The 23,050-nt window shown below is 40.4% G+C and overlaps 1 protein-coding gene across 2 annotated transcripts; it reads left to right on the top strand.

Annotated features, from left to right (window-relative positions):
• Positions 1–656: 656 nt before the first annotated feature.
• On the top strand, positions 657–19,924 carry abhd14b (abhydrolase domain containing 14B). Of its 2 annotated transcripts, none has more exons than XM_034166297.1 (4): positions 657–794; positions 12,961–13,175; positions 13,254–13,495; positions 19,392–19,924. In XM_034166297.1, exons 2-4 carry the CDS (start codon positions 12,962–12,964, stop codon positions 19,569–19,571), a joined length of 636 nt encoding a protein of 211 aa, XP_034022188.1. In that variant the 5' UTR covers positions 657–794; position 12,961; the 3' UTR covers positions 19,572–19,924. The 2 variants fall into 2 exon arrangements, with proteins under 2 accessions (XP_034022188.1, XP_034022187.1); XM_034166296.1 differs by lacking the exon at positions 657–794 and adding an exon at positions 1,560–1,699.
• Positions 19,925–23,050: the final 3,126 nt, after the last annotated feature.

The following is a 23,050-nucleotide window of genomic DNA, read 5'->3' as shown; positions in this document are numbered from 1 at the left end:
AGTTTTGACTTTAAATGTCCTAGCAATTAACCTAGCATTTTATATTCATATGACTTATGTTTATGGCTTATAATGTCTTAATTTTGACTTAAGACATCAAGACTTGGTATATTGTTACATACATTTTTGGAACAGTGCCAGAATTATTGTAATTTTGCCTCAGGACACCACCAAAATGGAGTTAAAATGAAACAACTAAAATGCGCTTGTCGTTTAAAATTGCATTAACCATACTGTAGTGTCTCATAAATGTCAATAATCAGTGTAATTATGGTTTAGACTGCCACTTAAATCATAATTAAGAGGATAAAATTATGACATTTCAAAAAAATTCTAAAGGGTTTCCATAATTGTTAAAAACACAGGCTTAAATGATTTAGTTATCTGCAACTATCATTTGGCCAGACAACTAAAAAAAAAAAAAAAAAAAAAAAAACAAAATCCTTAACTGTTGTGAGTTGTTTTGTTCCTTAATAAATTAATATATCAAAAGGCACCATGTGGGCATGTCAAAATGTTTAAAATTAATCACAAGCAAATAGCGCCATTTTCTGAGTTGATGCCACTCTGCTTCAAGGACACATATTCTGCTTCTCATAACCGCCTGTTTGTGGCGGTAATGTACCATTTTGTTTGTCAAAAACCCATCAGAAGAAGACGAAGAAGACGAAAGAGTCTCCGGGTCTCAAAATATGCCGTAGCACCTGGAAATAAAGTGAAAGTTCAGACGTCGAATGATCTGTTTTGTCTTGTTTTACAATTTAATCATCGGGTTTTTTTGTAAAAGCTCCGAGGTAGGACTTTCACAGTTTCCTCACTGTGTTTGTAATGAAGCATTTTTTCCTTTCGTAATGGTCGATGGCAATTTGAACTTTGATCATTTACTCCACCACACTGTTTTAGCAGCCTGGTTTTATTAAATTAATGTGCAGTTTTTTCGCCACAGTGAGTGAAAACAAAGTAATAGGGAGACTTTAAAGTATTTGCATTTTGTTCTGACTGAGTTTTCACAACTTAAAATTTTGCAGATGTTAGGGTTAGGGTTGTCTTTTGCGTAGAACTCTGAAAATATGCCTTCATCAGGTTTGAACAACCAAAGTAAATTTGGGTCGCTTCTCAAATAAACTGGTATGATTTTTAAGTGGTGGTGAAGTATTGACCAAATTTGACCAAAGTCAAATTTTATTACCCATTCGTGCTAATGGTTTACCAGAACTGACAGTTGCAAAGCAAAAAGCACATTGGGCCCTATCTTGATGATCTATCGTGCATGGTCTTAAGGGCCATGCACGAGTGCTTCTGAGACAAGAAAATTCACTATGGTATATCTTACATATTATATTCCAATTCTAAGGTGGAACTATGGTAGTATACTAAGGTATATCTAAAAAAGAAGTAAAATAGAAGAGTAGAAAAGAGTAGAGTAGAGCCACTTAGGTGCCTGGTCTTGAGAACCAGGGATGGTTCAACTCAGCTTTGCTGTTAAACACGATATAAGTAACGGGCCTAAGAGGTTACTTTCATTCATTCATTCTCTACCGCTTATTGGGGTCTGGGTCACGGTGGCAGCAGACCAAGCAGCACCCTGTTGAGCGTGTTATTCTCATTGGAGCGACATCTGCTATTTTGGCATTGTGGGATAGCTTGCCGGACTACTTTCGCCTGACCCAGCGCTGAATGAGAAGATGCTGCTGGATGAGTGAGTATATTGACTTGCGATCATTTAGGCGTAAAAACACACAAGATACACAAGTTCTTGTGCCAAATATACTCATGTTTTTGTTACCCATGAAAACACACTGTCATCGCAAATACAGCATTGTTTGGGAACTACTTTTAAAGCACGTCGGCCGTGGGTGCGTACTAACACAGAATATACAACTAACACAGAATATACAAAAACTATAGTTGTTCGGCAAAATGAGAGCATCCACTTTTAGCTTGCCAAAAGCTAAGCTAGTGGCGCTTGTGAGAGTATGACCAAGCAGCTCATCCCACACTTGTCTATCCTCTGCAAAATCCTGTAACTTTTCCTTGAGGAAGCCAAGGAAATATAATGTCTCCAGTGTGTCCTGTGTCTTCACTGCAGCCTCCTCCCAGTTGGTCATGCTTAGAAGACCTCCGTAGGGAGAAGGCGCATCCTCACCACATGCCAGAAGCACCTCAGCTGGCTCCTTTTGATGCGAAGCAGTGGCCCTACTTCGAGTCCTTCCTGGGTAGTCCATCTTCTTACACTGTCCTGGATTGTAAGACCAGATACCTGACGGAGGAATCTCATTTTTGTTGTTTATTCTTTTTGCCATTACCCAAAGTTTATAACCATAGGTAAGGATTGGAGTGTAAATTGACTGGTAAATTGTGAGTCTCGCCTTCTGGCCCAGCTCCTTCTTCACCACAATGGTACAGTGTTGGTAAAACATCAGACTCCACCCCAACCAGTCTATTGATCTCACGCTCCAACTAACCTGGGCAATGTTCAGCTCAACTGTGCTATTAAACACATTATAAAGTAAAGCACAGGAGTTAAGGGGTTATATTTATTCTCTTAATTAGGAATGGGTTTGTTTTGGGCATGATTTAAACCAATCACATTGTCATCTTGTCAAGAGTCTTGGGTGTTTAAACCCGGGAAAATGCTATCTAGATGATGGACTCAAAACTCCCTCAGGTAAAGCAGCTAACTCGGTTGCTCGTCTGACCACACAATCACCCCATATCTCATCAGGACTTTGGACAGTTTTTCTTGGTCAAAGGCAGAGCAAGTGGTTCTGTGGTAGAGAAGCTTGAATCTTCGACTGGACTGGGTTGCTTGATGCGAGGACGTTTCACTTCAAATCGCAGAAGCTTCCTCAGCTAAAATTCTTGCTCTGGAAGTCTGACTTCTGTCTGACTCTTGTAGAGACGAATAAACAGAAGCCAACAAAAGCTGGAGTTTTAAACCTAACCAGACCCCTCCTACTGAGAGGCAGACTGCTACAGGCTAGTGACTAAACAATAGCTCTAATTAGCAACTATTGTGCTCTAGTTAGCACTCTCCTAATGACAGGACAGCTGTCCCTTCTAACGATGGGATGGATGCCTTTCCTGACTGCTCCCTTGATGACTCTCCTGATGACGTGAATGACTCATTACCATGAACAAAAGACGATACAAAAGATGGTAAAACCATTCGAAAGATTCAGATGGCTTTCGGTGAAGATTCTGTCAGTGTCACACAGATTAAGGAGTGTTAAAACCTTTTTAAAGACGGCCCACAGCGGCTGAGGGTGAAACCATTCAGAAGATTCAGACGGCTTTCGATGGCTTTTCAATCGAGTGAGTATCCGAGAAATTGTGTAACAGCTGGACATGCCACAACATGTCCTGTGAGACTTCCAACACGGAGGTTTTTTTTTTGTTGTGCACCATGAGCGGCTCCGTGCCGACGCACGAAATCCTCTGCACGTCTTTCATTATAAAATCTCCTGTAACAGTGGAATGTGCTGCAAAAGTGCTATGTCCAGCTCTCTTGCCATTTCTGTGGTAGTCACACGATGTCCCGGATCAACACAGCGTTCAGTTTGGAAATGATCTGGTCGATCCAGTCTGTCGATGGCCGCTCGGTGCGCCGTGCGCCCTCCGCCGCTGTGGGCTGTCTTTAAAAAGGTTTTAACACTCCTTAATCCGTGTGACGCCGACAGAATCTTCACCGAAATCCATCTGAATTTTTCGAATGGTTTCCAACTGGCTGTCTCTAACAGTTTATGAAAAAAATTTCATGGAGCAAAGCGGCAGCTTCTCAGCCATTTCCCTGACAATAAAAATCCGACGAGGGGGGTGGACCAGTGCTCACTTAAAGCCTGCCCACTGGCGAATGACGCAACCGACAGGCGTGAAAAAACTCACGCATGCGCACGAAGGTTCAAGCTTGGCTGATGCAATCACACGTGATTCAAATCCATATAGTTTTTGAAAAAAATAAAAAGGTCCGTTACTTTTTGGACAGACCTTGTATAGGTAAAGAAGAAGAAGAGTGTGAGAGCTCAACAAAGGATCAAATGGAAGCTGAAGGAGGAAGACTGTTGTGTGAAATTTAGAGAGCAGGTGAGAGAAGCACTGGATGGAGGGGAAGCAATTTTGGACAACTGGAAAAGTATTACAGATGTGAGGGAGACAGCTAGGACAGTACTGGGTGTGACATCTGGACAGTGGAAGGAAGACAAGGAGACTTGGTGGAATGAAGAGATCCAGGAATGCATAAGGAGAAAGAGGTTGGCAAAAAAGGGCTAGTTCAAAAATAATGAAGCCTTGTCATGACCAAGCCATTATTTTATTTAGCACCATCCAGATTTATCTGTGAGTTCCGCACGGTTCCAGAGATATGCATGAAATTTACCCCAAAAATAGCACTTTTGTCATCAATTTTGTATGACATTGATATTTAGCATTATCATTTAAAGTTGAATGTTAAAGAAATAACCTTGTATTTTGTCAGTTTGTGCTTCATACTAACACACAGAAATACATTTTTGTAAAGGTAGAAATGTCAACTCCTAGAAAAAACATCATGTTTCTAAAGCAAGGTAAAACTATCGCACGCGTAACGCTGAGAATAAGTCCTTGATTTATTTGTGTCAAAACCTTAGCAATATCTCCTACTTTGCTTCAATAGAATAATTCTATTACTTGTTCAATAATACCAGGAACTAATGGACAGAATTTCTTTGTTTCAGGCTTCTGCAGACTAAAGAAGATGCCTCCAACAGTTGTCGCAAGCGTTACGCTCTAGCACATTACAGTATTTATGCACTGGTAATTTCTAGCAATGAAAGAACCGAGACCAATAGAAATATTGAAACTGATATATAACCATACCTAAAATGATAACATTTCACAAAAAAGGCCACTTTTAAATTTTGATGGTTATGTCACACTTTGGCTTCATTATTTTTGAAGTAGGCCAAAAGTTTTGGGATTTTCGGAGAGATGAAGAAAGTAGACAGGAGTACAAGGAGATGCGGCATCAGGCGAAAAAAGAGAAGTGGCAAAAGCGAAGGAAAAGGCATATTGCGAGCTGTACAAGAAGTTGAATAGTAAGGAAGGAGAAAAGGACTTGTACCAATTGGCCAGACAAAGGGATAGAGCTGGAAAGGATGTGCAGCAGGTTAGGGTGGTAAAAGATGCACATGGTAATGTGCTGACAAGTGAGGAGTGTGTGTTGAGAAGGTGGAGGGAATATTTTGAGGAGCTGATGAATGAAGAAAATAAGTCGAAAATGAGGCTGGATGATGTGGTGAGAGTAAGTCAGGAAGTACAAAAGATTAGGAAGAAGTGAGGGCTGCTATCAGACAGGACTGTGATGTTTGCAGATGACACTATGATCTGTAGTGAGAGTAGAGAGCAAGTTCAGTCTAGTCTGGAGAGGTGGAGATATGCTCTGGAGAGCAGGTGAATGAAAGTCAGTAGAAGCAAGACTGAGTACATGTGTGTGAATGGGCGGGAGCCCAGTGGAATAGTGCAGTTACAAGGAGTAGAAGTGGTGAAAGTAGATGAGTTTAAATATTTGGGGTCAGCTGTTCAAAGTAATGGAGAGTGTGGTAGAGAGGTGAAGAAGAGAGTGCAGGCAGGGTGGAGTAAGGTGGCAAGAGTGATTTGTGATCGAAGAATATCAGCAAGGGTGAAGGGGAAAGTGCAAGACAGTAGTGAGACCAGCTATGTTGTATGGCTTAGAGTCTGTGGCACTAACAAAAAGACAGGAGGCAGAGCTGGAGGTGGCAGAACTGAAGATGTTGAGATTCTCTTTGGGAGTGACAAGAATGGACAAGATTAGGAATGAACATATCAGAGGGACAGCTCAGGTGGGACGGTTTGGAGACAAAGTCAGAGAGGCGAGATTTAGATGGTTTGGACATATGCAGAGGAGGGACCCAGGGTATATAGGGAGAAGGATGCTGAGGATGGAGCCACCAGGCAGGAGGAGAAGAGGGAGGCCAAAGAGGAGGTTTATGGATGTGCTGAGGGAGGACATGCAGGTGGTTGGTGTGACAGAGGAAGATACAGAGGACAGGGTGAGATGGAATCGATTGATCTGCTGTGGCGACCCCTAATGGGAACAGCTGAAAGACACAGAAGAAGAAGACTGGTATTTTATTCCTAGTGTGTCTGGTTGAGGCTCCCTGTCTGTGTCCTTGGATAAAGACACATCATCTGCTCTGTCCCAGTCCACTATGTTGTAAATGGGCACTAGCCTCAGGTGGGGAGGACCCTACAATAAACTAGCACCCCATTCATAGTAGTTCTAGACTCTGATCTGCCTCATGCTGCAGAAACCAGAGCTAAGCACCATTTTGACAGCTCATAGATTGGTATAGTAAGGATAACTCTTGGCGGTCTGTGGCTCAGTTGAGTTCTGCTGTCTCGTATTGCACTAGCAGTGCATCTGAACACACCTTGTTTAAGACGAACATGCCCATGGATGCATAGATGTGCTCAAGTCCATTTACTGCTGACACAACGTGGGCGCGGGGCATGAAAATGACAACTCCGTCAGTTGGAACCTACCAGTGGCACTTGCGCTGCACTCTGCATTGCTTTGCAATGGGTGTAAGACAGACCCAAAGGTTCTGAAAGCACTGACAGGAAACACGGCACATTCTGTGCGGTTTATGTGGTGAACATCAGTAATAAAAAAATATGTCTCATGTACTGCATTACTTTTTTTAACAATTCAAAATGTGCTGCTATTCACATTTGGCTCCAGTCATTCACACCCCACTGCCATGGCTCTGTGCCCCTCAAAGGATTCTGTCCCCCACTTTGGGAACCTCTGGTTGAGTCAACAACATGAGGAAATATAAAATATAAGGACAAACAAGCTATATGAAGAAGCCTACCTAGTATATAATAAAAAGTAATAAACTGCAAGGAGAAATCAGCAGCGTCTCCTGCATCATAATGAAAAACACACCTGCACTCCACACACTTCAGTAGTGGAGGTAAACATCCCAGATAAAGTGGCAGTTTTTATACAGTTCCAGTATTTTCAGCTTCTGTATGGATTATATTGCACATGAATAAATATATATATATATGTTCACAGTAAATGTAAACAGCAGTTTTTTTTGTTTTGTTTTTTTTTGCAGCAGCAGCAGCAGTCGACATAGTGGCAGATATGTGTGTGTGTGAATGTGGCTGATATTTGTTAAGCAGCCTGATGGCTTGCAGACCGAACCTGCTTTCAGTCTGCAGGTCTGTGCTTTGATGCTCCTGCTGTGTCTGCCTGATGGCGGTGGGCTGAACACTTTGTGCACTGTGATGGTGAATTTCCTCAGCAGTCCTCTGAGCTGTCCCGAGGCATCGTGTGTTGTTGGTGTACTGTGCTCCCAGAGCCGATCATCTGCACATCTCAGATGAGGGCACAGCAGCTCATGTAATGCTCAGCAATGAACACAACGTGAAAAAAGTTTGTGAAGTGTGCACGACAGTCTTTGTTTACTGCCCCATCGAGGTCCTCTGTATGTAAACAGTGAGGAATCTGAAGCTGGAAAACCTTTGGTGGGATATTTGTCCTGTTGCTTCCTGTAATCTACAGTCATCACGTTTCCTTTATTTATTTATTTGAGCTTCAACTTCCTGTCTTGAGTTGTGTTGTCAGTGTTGTTTGCAAACTTGATGGGTACAGGAAAGGGCCCACTACGCATCCCTGAGGGACACTTCTGTTTTGGGGATTATGTGTGTGTGTGTGTGTGTGTGTTTGTTTGAGTGAGATCAAAGACCCAGGAGCACTGCAGGTGTTGAGTCCTCATCCAAGTTTGGAAAGACTATCCCAGTTAAATGCAGAAGAACAGTCACTGAACAGCATGTGTGATTTGAGGTCTCAGTGTGCAGGAACAGGATTGTAGGCGGAACTGGGGGGAATTCAGTTTTAAACTCCTCATTGAATATTCCACCCATAGAAGAAAAAGTTTTGAAACTTTGAACCAATGAACCAGTTGTTTGCCAAAATGATTTACTATTTTGATACACTAGAAAATACTAAAAATTTGATCCAGTGAATGAATTGTCTCACAGAATTATTTTTTTATATATTACAGAAAGCACCAAATAAAACAAGGTAGTTTATTTTTTTGAAATGCACAACACTAAACAATTTATTTTTCAGTACAGTCAACAGTAAATGAAACAATTACTTCAAAAAATAATTCACTGGTTCAAAACTCTTGAAACACCAAATTAAATGCTTGCTTCAGAAAATGACTGTTTTGAAACACTCAAAATGGGCATTGAAACAGTCATTTCATTAAATGATTCAGATTCATTAACTTTTGATACACTAAATATGAGGTTTGTTCAGAAAACAATTGATTGGAGTTGCTCGAAACATGAAAGTCAATAATTGTCAAAAAACAACAACAACAACAACAAAAAAAAACACACTACTGAAACTACTCCAACTAATTGCTTGAGAAAAACAGTATTCTTTGGAAGTGTTTGGAACACGCAAAACAGCAAACACCAATTGTTTTGAAAGGGTGAAAATATAACCTTGAAATAGTACAATAGTGACATCTAGTGGACAATGAGGCCAACGTCATCTCATGCATATACTGTACATATGCACACACACACACATACATATATATATATATATTAGAGGTGCACCGATCATTATCGGCTGATCACGCCTTGATCGGTTTGATCGGTGATCGGCAAAATGCGCCGATCAAAAGGACCGATCACAACAGTGCAGGCAGTAGTGCAGGGAGCGCTTGGTCCTGTCATAAGACGCCATAACATGTAGTTTCAGAATGGCTTTGCCGGTCTGGACTTTTTTTGCTGTGTCAAAAACAGACACGAAATTTACTATTTGCAACACTTGCGACAAGGCTATCCCTCGAGGAGGAGTAAACCAAAAACATTCAATACTACAAACCTAATTAGACATTTGAAGAGTTGTGACTTGACAAAATACCAGGAGTTTCAAAAAGCGACTAGCTCTCGAGCAGAGCAGAAGCCGGACCTGACAAACAACAAACAATATGCACAACTTTCAGTTACAGAGACACTACAGCGACAGCAACCATACAGCAAAGATGGTAAGAAACTAAAAGTAAGTCCCTTCGGCTCCCTTGTTTGCACTTGGGGTCGCCACAGCAAATCCAAGCTGGATCTGCATGTTGAATTTACGCCGGATGCCCTTCCTGACGCAACTCCACATTACATGGAGAAATGTGCCAGGGGTGGGATTTGAACCCGGAACCTTCTGAACTGAAACCAAGCGCATTAACCACTTGGCCACCAGGTAAGAAACTCTGAGCTCTAAATAGACTGCTCTGTAATGAATGGAACCACACTGCCATCTAGTGGATATCCAGTGTGCGTGAGTGTGTATTTGTGAATCAGTAGGCATTTGTTTGTGGATCTGTGGATTTCGCAAAAAGAATGTCTCAAAATTACGTCACAGAGGAAAGTGATGAATGCATGTAATTGGTGATCCACAAATGCTGAAACTCAATTCACAAATACAATTTCCAGTTTTACAAATGTAAGTTGTTTTTTTTTTTTTACAAATTAAGTTTTATATTTGCAAATACATTATTTGCAAAGACCAATTTACAAGTTACAAATATGGAATTTGCATTTGTGGATATCTGAACACATTTGCAAATCAATGATTATTTGTAGATCACCCTGTGTGCATTTACAAATATTAATGAGACAATTTTAACCCCATAGAATGAGGGCTGTATTTTACATTCTCAACGTTCTGTAGGCTGTAACCTGAGCAACATGAAACATGGAAAAAAAAAGCTTGCTGGTAGAACAAAGTCAGTGTAATAAAACAAAAGTTGGCAGTTTATTTGAATGCATGTTTTTTGTTTTCATCATTAAGTTTTAATGCAAAAATAGTCCCATACATTAGACCTATATTCTTATTTTGGGCATGATCCATTTTGGGCATGATCCATTTTCATTTCATTTTCAAAAACCATATGGATTTGAATCACGTGTGATTGCATCAGACATGCTTGAACACCTGTGGGCATGCGAGAGTTTTTTCACGCCTGTCGGTTACGTCATTCACCTGTGGGCAGTCTTTGAGTGAGGAGTCGCCCACCCTCTTGTCGATTTTTCATTGTTTAGGAATGGCTCAGAGACTGCTGCTTTGTTTGATAAAAATTTTTTCCAAAGCTGTAAGGCACAACTGAGTGGACACCATTCGATAAATTCAGCTGGTTTTCGGTAAAAAATTTTAACGGCTGATGAGAGATTTTGGTCTGGTAGTGTCGCTTTAAGGACGGCCCACGGCGCCTGACGGCGATCTGCGCTTCGAGGCGGCAGCGTCTCGCAGTTTCAAGTTGAAAGCTTCCATATTTCAGGCTCTGTTGACCCACTAAGTCGTCAGAGAACAGAGAACTTTCAGAAGAAGTCGGCATGAGGAGTTTATTCGGACATTCCATTGTTAATGGACATTTTGTAATGAAAGAACGTGCAGGCAGAGTCGCATGTCGGGCCGGACCCGACCGCGGGGGGTCGCGACAGGAAAAACACCTCCATTGGAAACCTTAACGGGCAAGTTGGAACATGCCCAAGCTGTTAAACAATTTCTCAGTTACTCACTTGTTGAAAGCCATCAAAAGCCGCCTGAATTTTACAAATGGTTTTCAACACGGAGGTGTTTTTCCTGTCGCGGCGCACACAGATTCGCGCACATCTTTCATTAAAAAATGTCCTTAAACAGTGCAATGTCCGCATAAAGTCATCATGCCAGCCTCTTCTGAATCTTCTCTGTTCTCTCACGACGTCCTGGGTGAATTAAGCCTTAAATTAGAATGTTTTCAGCTCGAAACAGGCCGACGATGGCGCCTGGAAGCGCTGCGCGACGTCCCGCTCCGTGGGAAGTCCTTACAGCGACAGAAACACCCCATAATCTCTCATCAGCCGTTAAACTTTTCACCGAAAACCAGCTAAATTTCTCGAATAGTGTCCACTCGGATATTCCTCACAGGTCCAGAAAAAATTTTGATAAAGCAACGCGCGCCATCTCTAGCAGCATGTGAAACAAAGGAATTCAGCCGAGAGGGCTGAACCACATCTCACTCAAGGCCTGCCCAAATCCATATAGTTAAAAAAAAATAAAAGTGTCGGTTTCTTATCTAATACACCTTGTGTGTATATATATATATATATATATATATATATATATATATATATATATATATATATATAATAGGTTTAGGTCATTCTCTTGTGGATTTCTTGTGTTATTATTTTGTTATTTATTTCTCCCCGAGTGTAATATACACGTTTAAAATTGATTTAAAATTTTTGATTCACTGTGCTCCAGACACTAATTCACGGGGCACAGTGACTCAGTGTCCGGGGCATAGTGAATCAACTTAGAATATAATAAAAAAACACATGATTATAAAGATGTCTTCAAAATGATCAAATATATGCTGATGCATATACAAACTATAATCCAGCAAACCAGCTATGTAATGTGTGAGTGTCTTATATAGTGTTATACTGTAAGTCGTTTAGAAACTATTATGAATACAACTGTCATAATTTCTGTTCAATCGTGAAAACAGTTGTTTATATACCCAAATTATAGAAATAATTCATGGAAAAAAACATGTATAAGCTTCAACAAGTAATATTTGTCATCCACTTGATACTGGAGGATACTTGATACGACTGCACCGTATTGAAGGGAGGATGGATGGGGTCATGTATTGCGAGATTTTGGCAAACAACCTCCTTCCCTCAGTAAGAGCATTGAAGATGGGTCATGGCTGGGTTTTCCAAACACACAGCCAGGGCAACTAAGGAGGGGCTCTGTAAGAAGCATTTCAAGGTCCTGCAGGGGCCTGGGCAGTCTCCAGACCTGAACTCAATAGAAAATCTTTGGAGGGAGCTTAAACTCCAAACCTGAAAGATCTAGAGAAGATCTGTATGGAGGAGTGGACCAAAATCCCTGCTGCAGTGTGTGCAAACCTGGTGAAAAACTACAGGAAATGTTTGACCTCTGTAACTGCAAACAAAGGCTACTGTACCAAATATTAAATTTGATTTTCACAGGTGTTCAAATACTTATTTGCAGCAGTAACATACAAATAAATTATTAAAAAAAAATCATACATTGTGATTTCCGGATTATTTATTTTTATTTTTTTTTAGATTGTGTCTCTCACAGTGGACATGCACCTAAGATGAAAATTTCAGACCCCTCTATGATTTCTAAGTGGGAGAACTTGCAAAACCACAGGGTGTTCAAATACTTATTTTCCTCACTGTAGCTGATGGTCTGGAGAAGACATAACACATGCTCATCAGTTGGACGGTGTAAACTTCTAACTAATAATTTTTGGGCCACCTTTCCTCTGTTGTGAGAAATAGATACAAACACACTGACATCCACAAAATTTACTTTTGATAGGAAAAATCTGACTTCACTTGCCATTTAGTTTTACCCTTAATGTATCCAAAAATAAAACAATTTATAAGGGGGATGTCTTTATGCATAAAAATATGGCATAACTGCTGCAAATATATATGTAGTTTTGCAGCTATAGATACTGATTCCCTACACACACACACACACACACACACACTCTTTTACCAGTTGGCGTCGGCTTCTGGGAGCTGAATCCAGGATGCCATGAGGTCTACAGGGTTAAACATTGCAAACAAGCTTTTCACCTCCGACACAGTGAACCAAAGTGTTGCGCAGTCCACTCCCATGTGGGAGGCGGGTTAGTTCTCTGCCTTGAAACAGTTTATAAAAGTCATGAGTTCATCTGGAAGTTGGGTGCTGACAGTCAATCTGAAGCCTCTTCACCAGCTCCCGGGATCAGGACTGTCTACCAATTAAAAATAAGTGTTACCTCATTTTTGACCAGAACCCTGACTCAGCATCATTTCTTTATTTGATGTGAGTCCTCTGGAGGTTGTAAGACGACTGTGTTTTGTTTTCAGGATGTCAGTGGTTAAGATGACAGAAGGGACCGTGCAGGTTTCGTGCAGCAAAGTGCCGCTGTTTTACAGACGAGCTGAACCTGCCACAGGAGAAGCCAGGATGACCGTTTTACTCCTGCACGGAATCCGTTTTTCCTCAGAAAACTGGCTCAAGATCCGTACTTTGGAGACATTGGCCAAAGCACAGTGTCAGGCCGTAGCCATCGACCTGCCAGGTGGCTGCCAGGAGCGCAACCTACTTCGCCTGCCTTGCTTATTGTCTTTCACAACTTTACATTTATGTCTGTCCCCAGGACTTGGCCAGTCCAAATCAGCTGAAGCCCCTGCGGCGGTGGGAGAATTGGCCCCTGCAGGTTTTCTGAAGGAGGTGTGTGAGCAGCTGAGCCTGAGTCCAGTGGTGCTGATCAGCCCGTCACTCAGTGGGATGTATTCCCTCCCCTTCCTCCACCAGCATCAAGATCTGGTACGCGCCTACGTCCCCGTCGCGCCCATCTGTACCGAAAAATTCACTGCAGAGCAATACCAAAGTGTGAAGGTATGTCTGGGTCCTGAGGATGTTCTTAATACCCATTTCAGTTTCCTTACATGTAACACATATTTACTCTGTGATCTTTTTTTGAATCTGGAACTTTGCCACTTATGAATGTCGAGCCCATTTTCTGGATACATGCCTCTCCTTATCACGTGACTTCATGTTTTACTTTGTACCAGTCCAAGGTGTTTAAAACCTAAAAAGCATATTTCTTCACTGACAGTTTGCAGAAGAGGAAAAACAAACGTTCTTTCTCAGACAGCATAGTAAGTCCCTTCGGCTGCTCCCTTGTTTGCACTTGGGGTCGCCACAGCAAATCCAACGAGATCTGCATGTTGAATTGGCACAAGTTTTACGCCGGATGCCCTTCCTGACGCAACTCCACATTACATGGATCTCAGCTAAATGTTGATGGTGACTTTTGTCCAAAAGATAAGTTAATTTAACAGAGTCCTCTTTAATACAACTCTCTGTAGAATCACAACTAACTTTGTGGACGCACAAAGACAGAAATGTGCATACACATTCTTTTCACCTGTTATAAAGCCACATGTACAGAGTAATGGAATTGTAACTGAACTGCATGGTTCTTAGTTATACATGTTTAAATGAGTGCAAGTGTAAGCACATGAATGGTCTGAATTTCGGGTCCAGACCTTCCATAATAGATAGGAGACTGAATCTATGATCCTTGAGGCTCGGTCACACGGCAGAAGGTGATAGCTGAACGAAGGAAAAAAGTCACAAAGTCACAAATCATCGAGAGAAGGTGGATGAATGATCCTGCACCTTCTCCTTATTGAGGTTTCAAATCCCGCAAAATCTTGCAAAACTTTGAAGAGGTCGCCGTACTGCGAGATGTTATTAGCATTGAGAACTGCACTGAAATGCTCAGATAAAGCTGCACTTTAACTGCTGCACATGGACAACAGCATTAACATGGCAACATAAAACTCTTTGTATGTTGTGCCTAAAACTCTCGTGAATATATTCTCTGGGTTTATAGACATTGTTATTGTGTTTGTTTTATGTAAACGTGAGGAGCTCGGGTTGTTTCTTCGTTATTTTCAATGGGTGTTGCTGTGAGCTGCGATCGCTTCCTGTTCATGTCAATCTGGGGGAAAAGTGAAGTTTGTTCTTTAACGTCCTGCTTATTGTCCTTTACAACACTGGTTGTCTTCTTTGTTCCAGAGTATATAATATGTCTGAAATTCAGTTTGCGTTTATTAAATTCCATGCAGATTAAACGTAGCAGACACAATTGGAATATTTGTTTTCGCAAGTTTTCAGGGTCTCATGCATGCAGCCTCTTAACATGATGAAAAGCATAAAAATGTACATTTTGGTAATATAATGTTCATTTTCAATTGTTGTCATGTGGATTCTCTATGCTGTTTTACCGCAGCAACTCTCTGACGCACAAAGGATTATGGGACATCTCAATAGGACGAATTTGCTAAAAGTGCTGAATCCACTTAAACAGAATTTTCAGTTTTCAAATTGCCTTTTTTTTACAAATGAAAAAAATTACATATTTATAAATACAGATTTATTTGTAAAACCCACCACACGGTTCAGTCAGATGTGTGTTACACCGATCAACCAACGACTCATGTCTGTCAGGAAACTAATTTACCCATAATGCACTGTGGCATGGGTGTCTAAACGCTGAAACCTTCAAATTAGTGCATTCATTTAAAACTAAAACATATAGCTGATATTTTCACTTTATAAAATGACAGACATGATGTTATTTTAAATAACTTGTCTGGAATTAGTTTGTTTAAAATTGTAACCATAATTCAACACTGTCTGCCTGTGCATGACTTGGGTGATATGCCGGTGAGTTGGTATGGTGTCAAGAGAAATTCTTTATTCTTCCTCTTTCTCTCTGGTTATTTTTTGCTGAGAGAAGGGTGATCTGACACAGAAGCGCTGGCTTGTTGTTGTGTCAGTAGCTGCTAGTGTACTGAAGTCAATACTGAAAGTTATTGGTTTAGCTTTTATCTGTAACTTCCACAATTTTTTATGGGTTTATCAATTTAGCTTTATAAAAGATAACTTTAATGGTCAGCGGATTAACTGTTATCGAAGCTAATGTTTTGGTTAACTGTGCCCACCATTGGATTTGGTTGTCTTGACAACAGGTGAGAGATGTTTGTCTTCACAACAACAACATGTGCACATGCAGGTCAGCCACAAACGGCTGGAACGTGCGTAAATAGTTAAAATAGTTGATAAAATATTCTTACCGCTATTGTTTCTGTATGACAGCATTGTTTTTCATCCCACACATGGATGAGTCATCAGCAATAGAAGGATGTTGCGTTCGGCTTGTCGGAGCTTTAGTTATTGATCTGTTCAGATATCGTCAATGTTCGTACAAGACGTCGGACTCGGGAGGTTGAACGAAGTTGGACAACAGTCAGTCGGAACGCTGAAGTTACGGAAACTATGCAAATGATAAGGAACCATCAAGACAGACAACAAAACAGAATACAGATGAATTGAGGTTGTTGTCGGAATTCGTTCACATTTTTCAACAGTTTGAAAATTCTGACGAAGCGCCAGCGACAGAAACGAAGCTGGACGATGCTTAAACGATGCCTGCGAAAGTCACTGTAAGTCCAGATTTCTTGTTTCGTTTGGCCTTCATTGTCCCTTGTTAGTGCCGTGTGATCGAAGGTTTAGTCACAAGGCTACCACTCTAGCCTTTAGTCCACCACTTCCCTCCCAAAAATACCGCCGATTTGCCTGAGGATGAATACAGTAAGATTTTAATTCAGTCAAATGAATTATGAAAAGAGTATGGCAACATTTATTTTATTTTTTGTTGATCATGTCAGAGGTTTGTTTTCTTTTTCTGGTTAAATTTCAGAATTTAATGAATTTAGGTAGTTTTAATAGTTTGAACTTAGTAGTTTTGATTTAATTTGCCTAAACATCGTATGGATGGTACAGTTGCTATGAATACTCATCAGTTTTAGTCAAGTTCAACCTACTTCCTGATTGTTTTTTTTGTATATTTACCTTTTGTATTATTACTATCTTGTACTGCAACAAAACCAAGAGTTACACCTTGAACTTTTAAACAGTATCCTAATTAATATAGAGTAGAGCCCAACCGATGTACCAGTTGGTCCATTATGTTGTTCAGTATGAGCCTTTCAAGAACATATCGGTTGGTGTCTGTTATCCTTGCTTATAGGAAAACTTTTATTTTAAAGAATAAACAATGCAGAAAAACACTTTGGATGTTGGATATGGTGTCATTACATAGTTTGTCCAGCAGAGGGTGGTCTGACAGCATTGTTTATAATGCTGTCAAGCATGGCTGGGACCCCCAGCACCCCTTGGTCACATTGTCAACACGAGACAAAGGCAAAGTGACCAGCTGCCATTTATTGTGAATCAACGTGGGCATCTTACAGACACAAGCCAAATCACTATGACGCCAGCTAGGTACGGCCAAGAAGAGATGTTTATTTTATGCAAGTCCTGAGTGATGCAGTGCCTGCCAATCCGACTGAAGGCAACGTGACCTACTTTGGTTGGTTGTTGGTTATATTTGAACAATCCCAATTCCAATGAAGTTGGGACGTTGTGTAAAATGTAAATAAAAACAGAATACAATGATTTGCAAATGCTCATCAACCTATATTCAATTGAATACACCACAAAGACAAGATATTTAATATTCAAACTGATAAACTTTGTTTTTGTGCAAATATTTGCTCATTTTGAAATGGATGCCTGCAGCATATTTCAGAAAAGTTGGGACGGGGCAACCAAAGACTGGGAAAGTTGATGAATGCTCAAAGAACACCTGTTTGGAAACAGGTGAGTGTCATGATTGGGTATAAAAGGAGCATCCCCAAAAGGCTCAGCCATTCACAAGCAAAGATGCGGTGAGGATCACCACTTTGTGAACAACTGCGTGAAAAAAATAATCAAACAGTTTAAGAACAGTGTTTCTCAATGTTCAACTGCAAGGAATTTAGGGATTCCATCATCTACAGTCCATAATATAATCACAAGATTCAGAGAATCTGGAGAACTTTCTACGCGTAAGCGGCAAAGCTGAAAACCAACATTGAATGCCCGTGACCTTCGATCCCTCAGATCCCTCCCACACTGCATTAAAAACCGACATCATTGTGTAAAGGATCTTACCACGTGGGCTCAGGAACACTTCAGAAAATCATTGTCAGTTAACACAGTTCGTTGCTACATCTACAAGTCCAAGTTAAAACTCTGCCATGCAAAGCGAAAGCCATACATCAGGGGTGGCCAAGTTCGGTCCTCGAGAGCCACATTCCTGACACTCTTAGTTGTCTCCCTGCTCCAACACACCTGAATCCAATGAAAGGCTCATTAAAAGTCTGCTAACGAGTCTTTCATTGGATTCAGGTGTGTTGGAGCAGGGAGACAACTAAGAGTGTCAGGAATGTGGCTCTCGAGGACCGAACTTGACCACCCCTGCCATACATCAACAACATCCAGAAACGCTGCCACCTTTTCTGGACCTGAGCTCATTTGAAATGGACAGACGCAAAGTGGAAAAGTGTGCTGTGGTCTGATGAGTCCACATTTCAAATTGTTTTTGGAAATCATGGAGGTCATGTCCTCCAGACAAAAGAAGAAAAAGACCATCCAGATTGTTACCAGTGCAAAGTTCAAAAGTCAGCATCTGTGATGGTATGGGCGTGTGTTAGTGTCCATGGCATGGGCGACTTACACATCTGTGATGGCACCATCAATGCTGAAAGATACATCCAGGTTTTGGAGCAACACATGCTGCCATCCAAGCAACGTCTTTTTCAGGGACATCCCTGCTATTTCAGCAAGACAATGCCAAGCCACATTCTGCACGTGTTACAACAGCGTGGCTTCCTAGTAAAAGAGTGCAGGTACTAGACTGGCCTGCCTGCAATCCAGACCTGTCTCCCATTGAAAATGTGTGGCGCATTCTGAAGCGCAAAATACGACAACGGAGACTCTGAACTGTTGAACAACTGAAGTCGTACATCAAGCAAAAATGGAAAAGAATTCCACCTACAAAGCTTCAACACTTAGTGTCCTCAGTTCCAAAACACTTATTGAGTGTTGTTAGAAGGAAAGGTGATGTAACACAGCGATAAACATACCACTGTCCCAACTTTTTTGAAACGTGTTGCAGGCATCCATTTGAAAATAAGCAAATATTTGCATAAAAACAATGAAGTTTGTCAGTTTGAACATTAAATATCTTGCCTTTGTGGTGTATTCAATTGAATATAGGTTGAAGAGAATTTTCAAATCATTGTATTCTGTTTTTATTTACATTTTACACAATGTTCCAACTTCATTGGAATTGGGGTTGTAGTTACTGAAAATAAAGTTCATTGTTTAAACATGAAGCCTCAGTTACATTTCTTTGTCACAAGGGTTTGATAATGAAATGTTAGGAATAAGTGCCATTTTTTGAAGCATATATATAAGCAAATATATCAATATTGTGAATTTATGTAGCTTTATTTTTTACTCTTATTGTAAATTCTGCACTGCATAACAACTTTATCCACATTAGGAGCAAACTAAACAACCTGAATATAAATCTGCCATTTTGAATAAAACTCCCATCATAGTCTGTTTTTGCCTTTTATTTACTTTCTTTGACTCTTATTGACATTAAGACATAAATTAGTCACAGTAACGATAATAAAAAGCTGGTCTCTTATCTTTTACAAGACCTGTTTGAAATTCTACAGCTAGAGGTAAAATGTAGGACATCTAGAAAATCCTTTTAGCTATGGGCCAGAATTTAGAAAACAAACCGGAGAGACGGCAGCCTGGGACTCAATCGTCAGGCACATCTTTATGCATCATCACGTGTATTTGGGTCTTGTCTCTCTTCCAGGTCCCGACTCTTATCGTTTATGGTGACCAGGACGCTCAGCTTGGAGAAGTGTCGCTCCGAAACCTGAGCAATCTCGCCAATCACAGTGTGGTGGTAATGAAAGGCGCGGGTCACCCCTGTTACCTGGACGACCCAGACACCTGGCACAAGGCTCTCACCGACTTCCTCAACATGCTGTGACTCTCTCTCTCTCTCTGCTGTGTAGAATAAATGTTTAATTCCTGGAGGACCTGAAGATTGTTAGTAATCAAACTTTTTTCTTGAAAAGTGCACGAAGCTCAAATGCTTAATAGAGTGAAATGTTATCAGGAGATGTTTAGCATTATTTTTGATATTTAGGTGGCTTGTTAGAGCTGAAATTATAAAATGATTTATGTTTAATAGTTTTATTTCAAATGTTAATGAACTGTGTCTGAATTGGGGGGAAAAAACACACCACATGTGGAAATGAAGTGAAAAATATGAACATTATTTAATAACAGATTCTCTGTAATAAACAATTTGAAAATATTTTACAAGGAGTCACAGACACAATATTTTACAAATTCTGCCCTCTTCTTCTTTTTTTTGATCTTCATCTGTACAAAATGGAGCGACATGGACCAGGGCCCAAAAAGGACTTAAATCTTCCACACGTACATTCACCCTCGCACAAGAAATTAAATAAAAAAAAAAAACCATTTGACTTTGAATCCCAAACTTATGAACAGTGCTGTATTCTTATTTTATTTATTTAGTTTTTTTACTTCACTTAAAATTGGATTTTTTTTTTTTTTTTCCCCACACACTTGTCAAACAGGGTCACATAGCACCAGACTACAGACTACAGAATCACGTACACGTGTGTCTTTCCCACAGAGATGCACCAACACAGATGCAATGACAGTCAAGAGGGGGTGGGGTTTGACGGAGACCCTCTCCTTCTTTTTAGGGACAGAGTCTAAAACCCAACACCTTCCTCTCAACACAGACTGGTACTTTTTTCTTTTTTTTTTTTTGGCAAAAGTAAATTTGTCAAAGCGCAAAAAATCAGACGTGCACCCTTGAGAACACTTTGGCATTCCCTGTCAGGCTGCATGCTGCGCTCTCTGACCTGTTGACAGGCCCGTGTTGTTCTGTGGAGACGCACGCACCTGAGCTTGGCTCTGAAACCCCGCCCACTCCCTCAGAAACCTGGAACGTGGCATCCTTGGCTTACTTCCGCCTCGTGTTTGACATCGCCCGGCAGGGCTCATGAAAAAGTGGTATTCTGTTCACCTGTGCGTGTGTGCATCACATGGCACGCCATTTTAAGATTGAAAAAGCTTTTGGTATTTTCCGTAACTACATTCTGGATAACTATAAGTGGATTTTGGTTAGTTGTAATTGCAATGTGACGTTGTCAGGATGATATCTATAATTATGAACGCCTTCTGATGACTAAGAATTTTTATTTAAGTTGTTTATGGTGACGTCACAGATGTTATCATTTGACTCACATCATGAAAATAATTTCAGAAATTTGGACATAACTTCTGACTCATGGCGCAACAGAGTTTAAATTCATAAACAATTGTGACGGAGTAAGTTGCAAATGAACTGCACCATCTGGGATCAACAAAGTCTGAATCCGATTGTGAAACACTGAGCATTTGTGAGAATGTTGCTGTGAAGACATGGAACTTGCTTACTGTCTCTTGATAAATTTCACCAAATCTTCCAGCAACATGGATTGCTTCATACACACTTTGTGATTGGGTTGGTGGTGTTGTAAATGTTTGTTTGCATGTTGGCAAGATATCTTAAGAATAGCAAATCTGATGTAGCTCAAACTTGGGAGGTAAATTGGGCACCCGATGAAGAAGAAATTACTTGATTTGGGTTAGAATTGGTCAACAATCAAGGTCATAGCTCAGTTTCCAGCCCCATGTGAATATATAGGAAAATGGCTAATTTCAAGGAAGTGATGCCTTTCTCAATACACGCCTGATAGTTTGAAATATGGATGTGGCTTTATCGTGCTCTCTGAGCACCTTTGATCGAGTTTAAGCTTTGTTTTGACTCATCAGAATGTTAACGTGTCTGTGATTATATTATTATGAGTGACCGTAGAAGGTATTGTTACTGACATACGACTCGTCACTTGTCCTTGAATGTTTTTCATAATGTATTTGTAATTACCGTATTTGCCCATCAGAGGGCCCGTGGCTGAGCATTGGCCCACCTCCTTTTTTGAAGAAAGTTGGTTAAGCTCCCACCCGAAATTAAATTAAATTACAAGGAACACATTTAATGAATGAGAAAAGGACAAAATATGGACACAAACAGGTGAGTTATTTGCGATTTATTTTTTATTTGTGAGGAAATCAGACATTTTATTGAAATGGGTTTTCCGACGAATATAATATTGGCCATGCTCATGCATTGGCCCACCCCCCCTCTTCAGGCAGAATTACGCGTGGAGGGCCCTGAGCACTCTGAGGGGCGAATACAGTAGTATCTTAAAATGAATTATGAATAATAAGAAAACTTATCTACAACCCTGAAACACCTGTAATGGCATTTTTACTTGTAATGTTCATGTTGGAGCCCAAAAAGACATTTGAGTTTTCTCAAAAATTGAAGAATTAAAGCTATTCCAACTTTAAAACGTGACTACTAGTCATAACTATAATGACGGAATGATTAAAATCTCACATTGTTATTTAACTTAGACAATTTAAATAATATGAGATCACAAAGCTGAAATTTGATTAGTTTTGTTCTGTACAACTCAGTGGATCATTTAGTCATCACATTTAACTGAATGATTTATTAAATAACAGCTGCATTGCGCCGCTGTGGATTAAACACTAACTGGAGTGTTTCATATTGGATTAAAATTGAGTGGTCGAAGTGTTCTTGAGCAAGACGCTGGACCTGAAAATGACTCAACTTTGAGCCACATTGACCCTAAATTAATCTTGGAGAAAATGTAGAGCAAGACACTACTGTGGAAAAGTTTTATGCATCCTAGACTTTTCAAAATACTAGTTTAACTTCCCCCATCGGTTGGTTAACAGAAATTCACATATGAAATGTTAAAAAAAAATTGTATTCTAAACAAAAACATTTGCATTAAGAGACAATTTTGGATGTCCTTTCTGATGGCTTTTCTTTTCTTAGAAATGACAAAACAAATTCTGCATATTTAAAAGTGAAAAGTTGTGTACATTTTACTTATTTGCAAATAATACGTTAAGCAGCTTTTGATTCATTGTAGAAATGTGATGTGCCTAAAATGTAGACACAGTGCTGAAGCAGTGATCTCTATAATCCTGTTAAAATGGCTTGCCATAAGCGTCGTGTTGTATTAGGTCTTGCACATGTATACGTGCTTGTACTGTAGGCCTACGTGCACGCGCGCCAGGAAAAGAGCAAGTGTCAGGGGGCACATTTCCACAGGCATGTGTAGCATTTGTTTACAGACAGTGAAAATAGGAAAATCCAGACACTGAATGGCACAGGACAGAGACAAACTGACCGGTGTCTGGCCCGTGCCCAACCCTGAAAAGAACCAAATTATTAACACGCATTTCAGGTTCGCTGCAGTTAGGGTGCCAGCATGTTTGTCATGTCAGATCGTACCAACAACTCTACAGATGTATAGCTACGAGTCAGATTTCACCACTTTTCTCATT

The sequence above is a fragment of the Thalassophryne amazonica genome, chromosome 3 (genome assembly GCF_902500255.1).
Source record: "Thalassophryne amazonica chromosome 3, fThaAma1.1, whole genome shotgun sequence".
Lineage (NCBI taxonomy): Eukaryota > Metazoa > Chordata > Actinopteri > Batrachoidiformes > Batrachoididae > Thalassophryne > Thalassophryne amazonica.
The sequence above is the reverse complement of the archived record's forward strand: the minus strand, read 5'-3'. Positions and strand labels throughout refer to the sequence as shown.

What these genes read in the sequence shown, in the direction of transcription:
- abhd14b (XM_034166296.1), top strand. An exon ending in CGTAGCCATCGACCTGCCAG is followed by an intron (nt 13,176 to 13,253) that starts GTGGCTGCCAGG and finishes GTCTGTCCCCAG; the next exon opens with GACTTGGCCAGTCCAAATCA. An exon ending in AGCAATACCAAAGTGTGAAG is followed by an intron (nt 13,496 to 19,391) that starts GTATGTCTGGGT and finishes TCTCTCTTCCAG; the next exon opens with GTCCCGACTCTTATCGTTTA.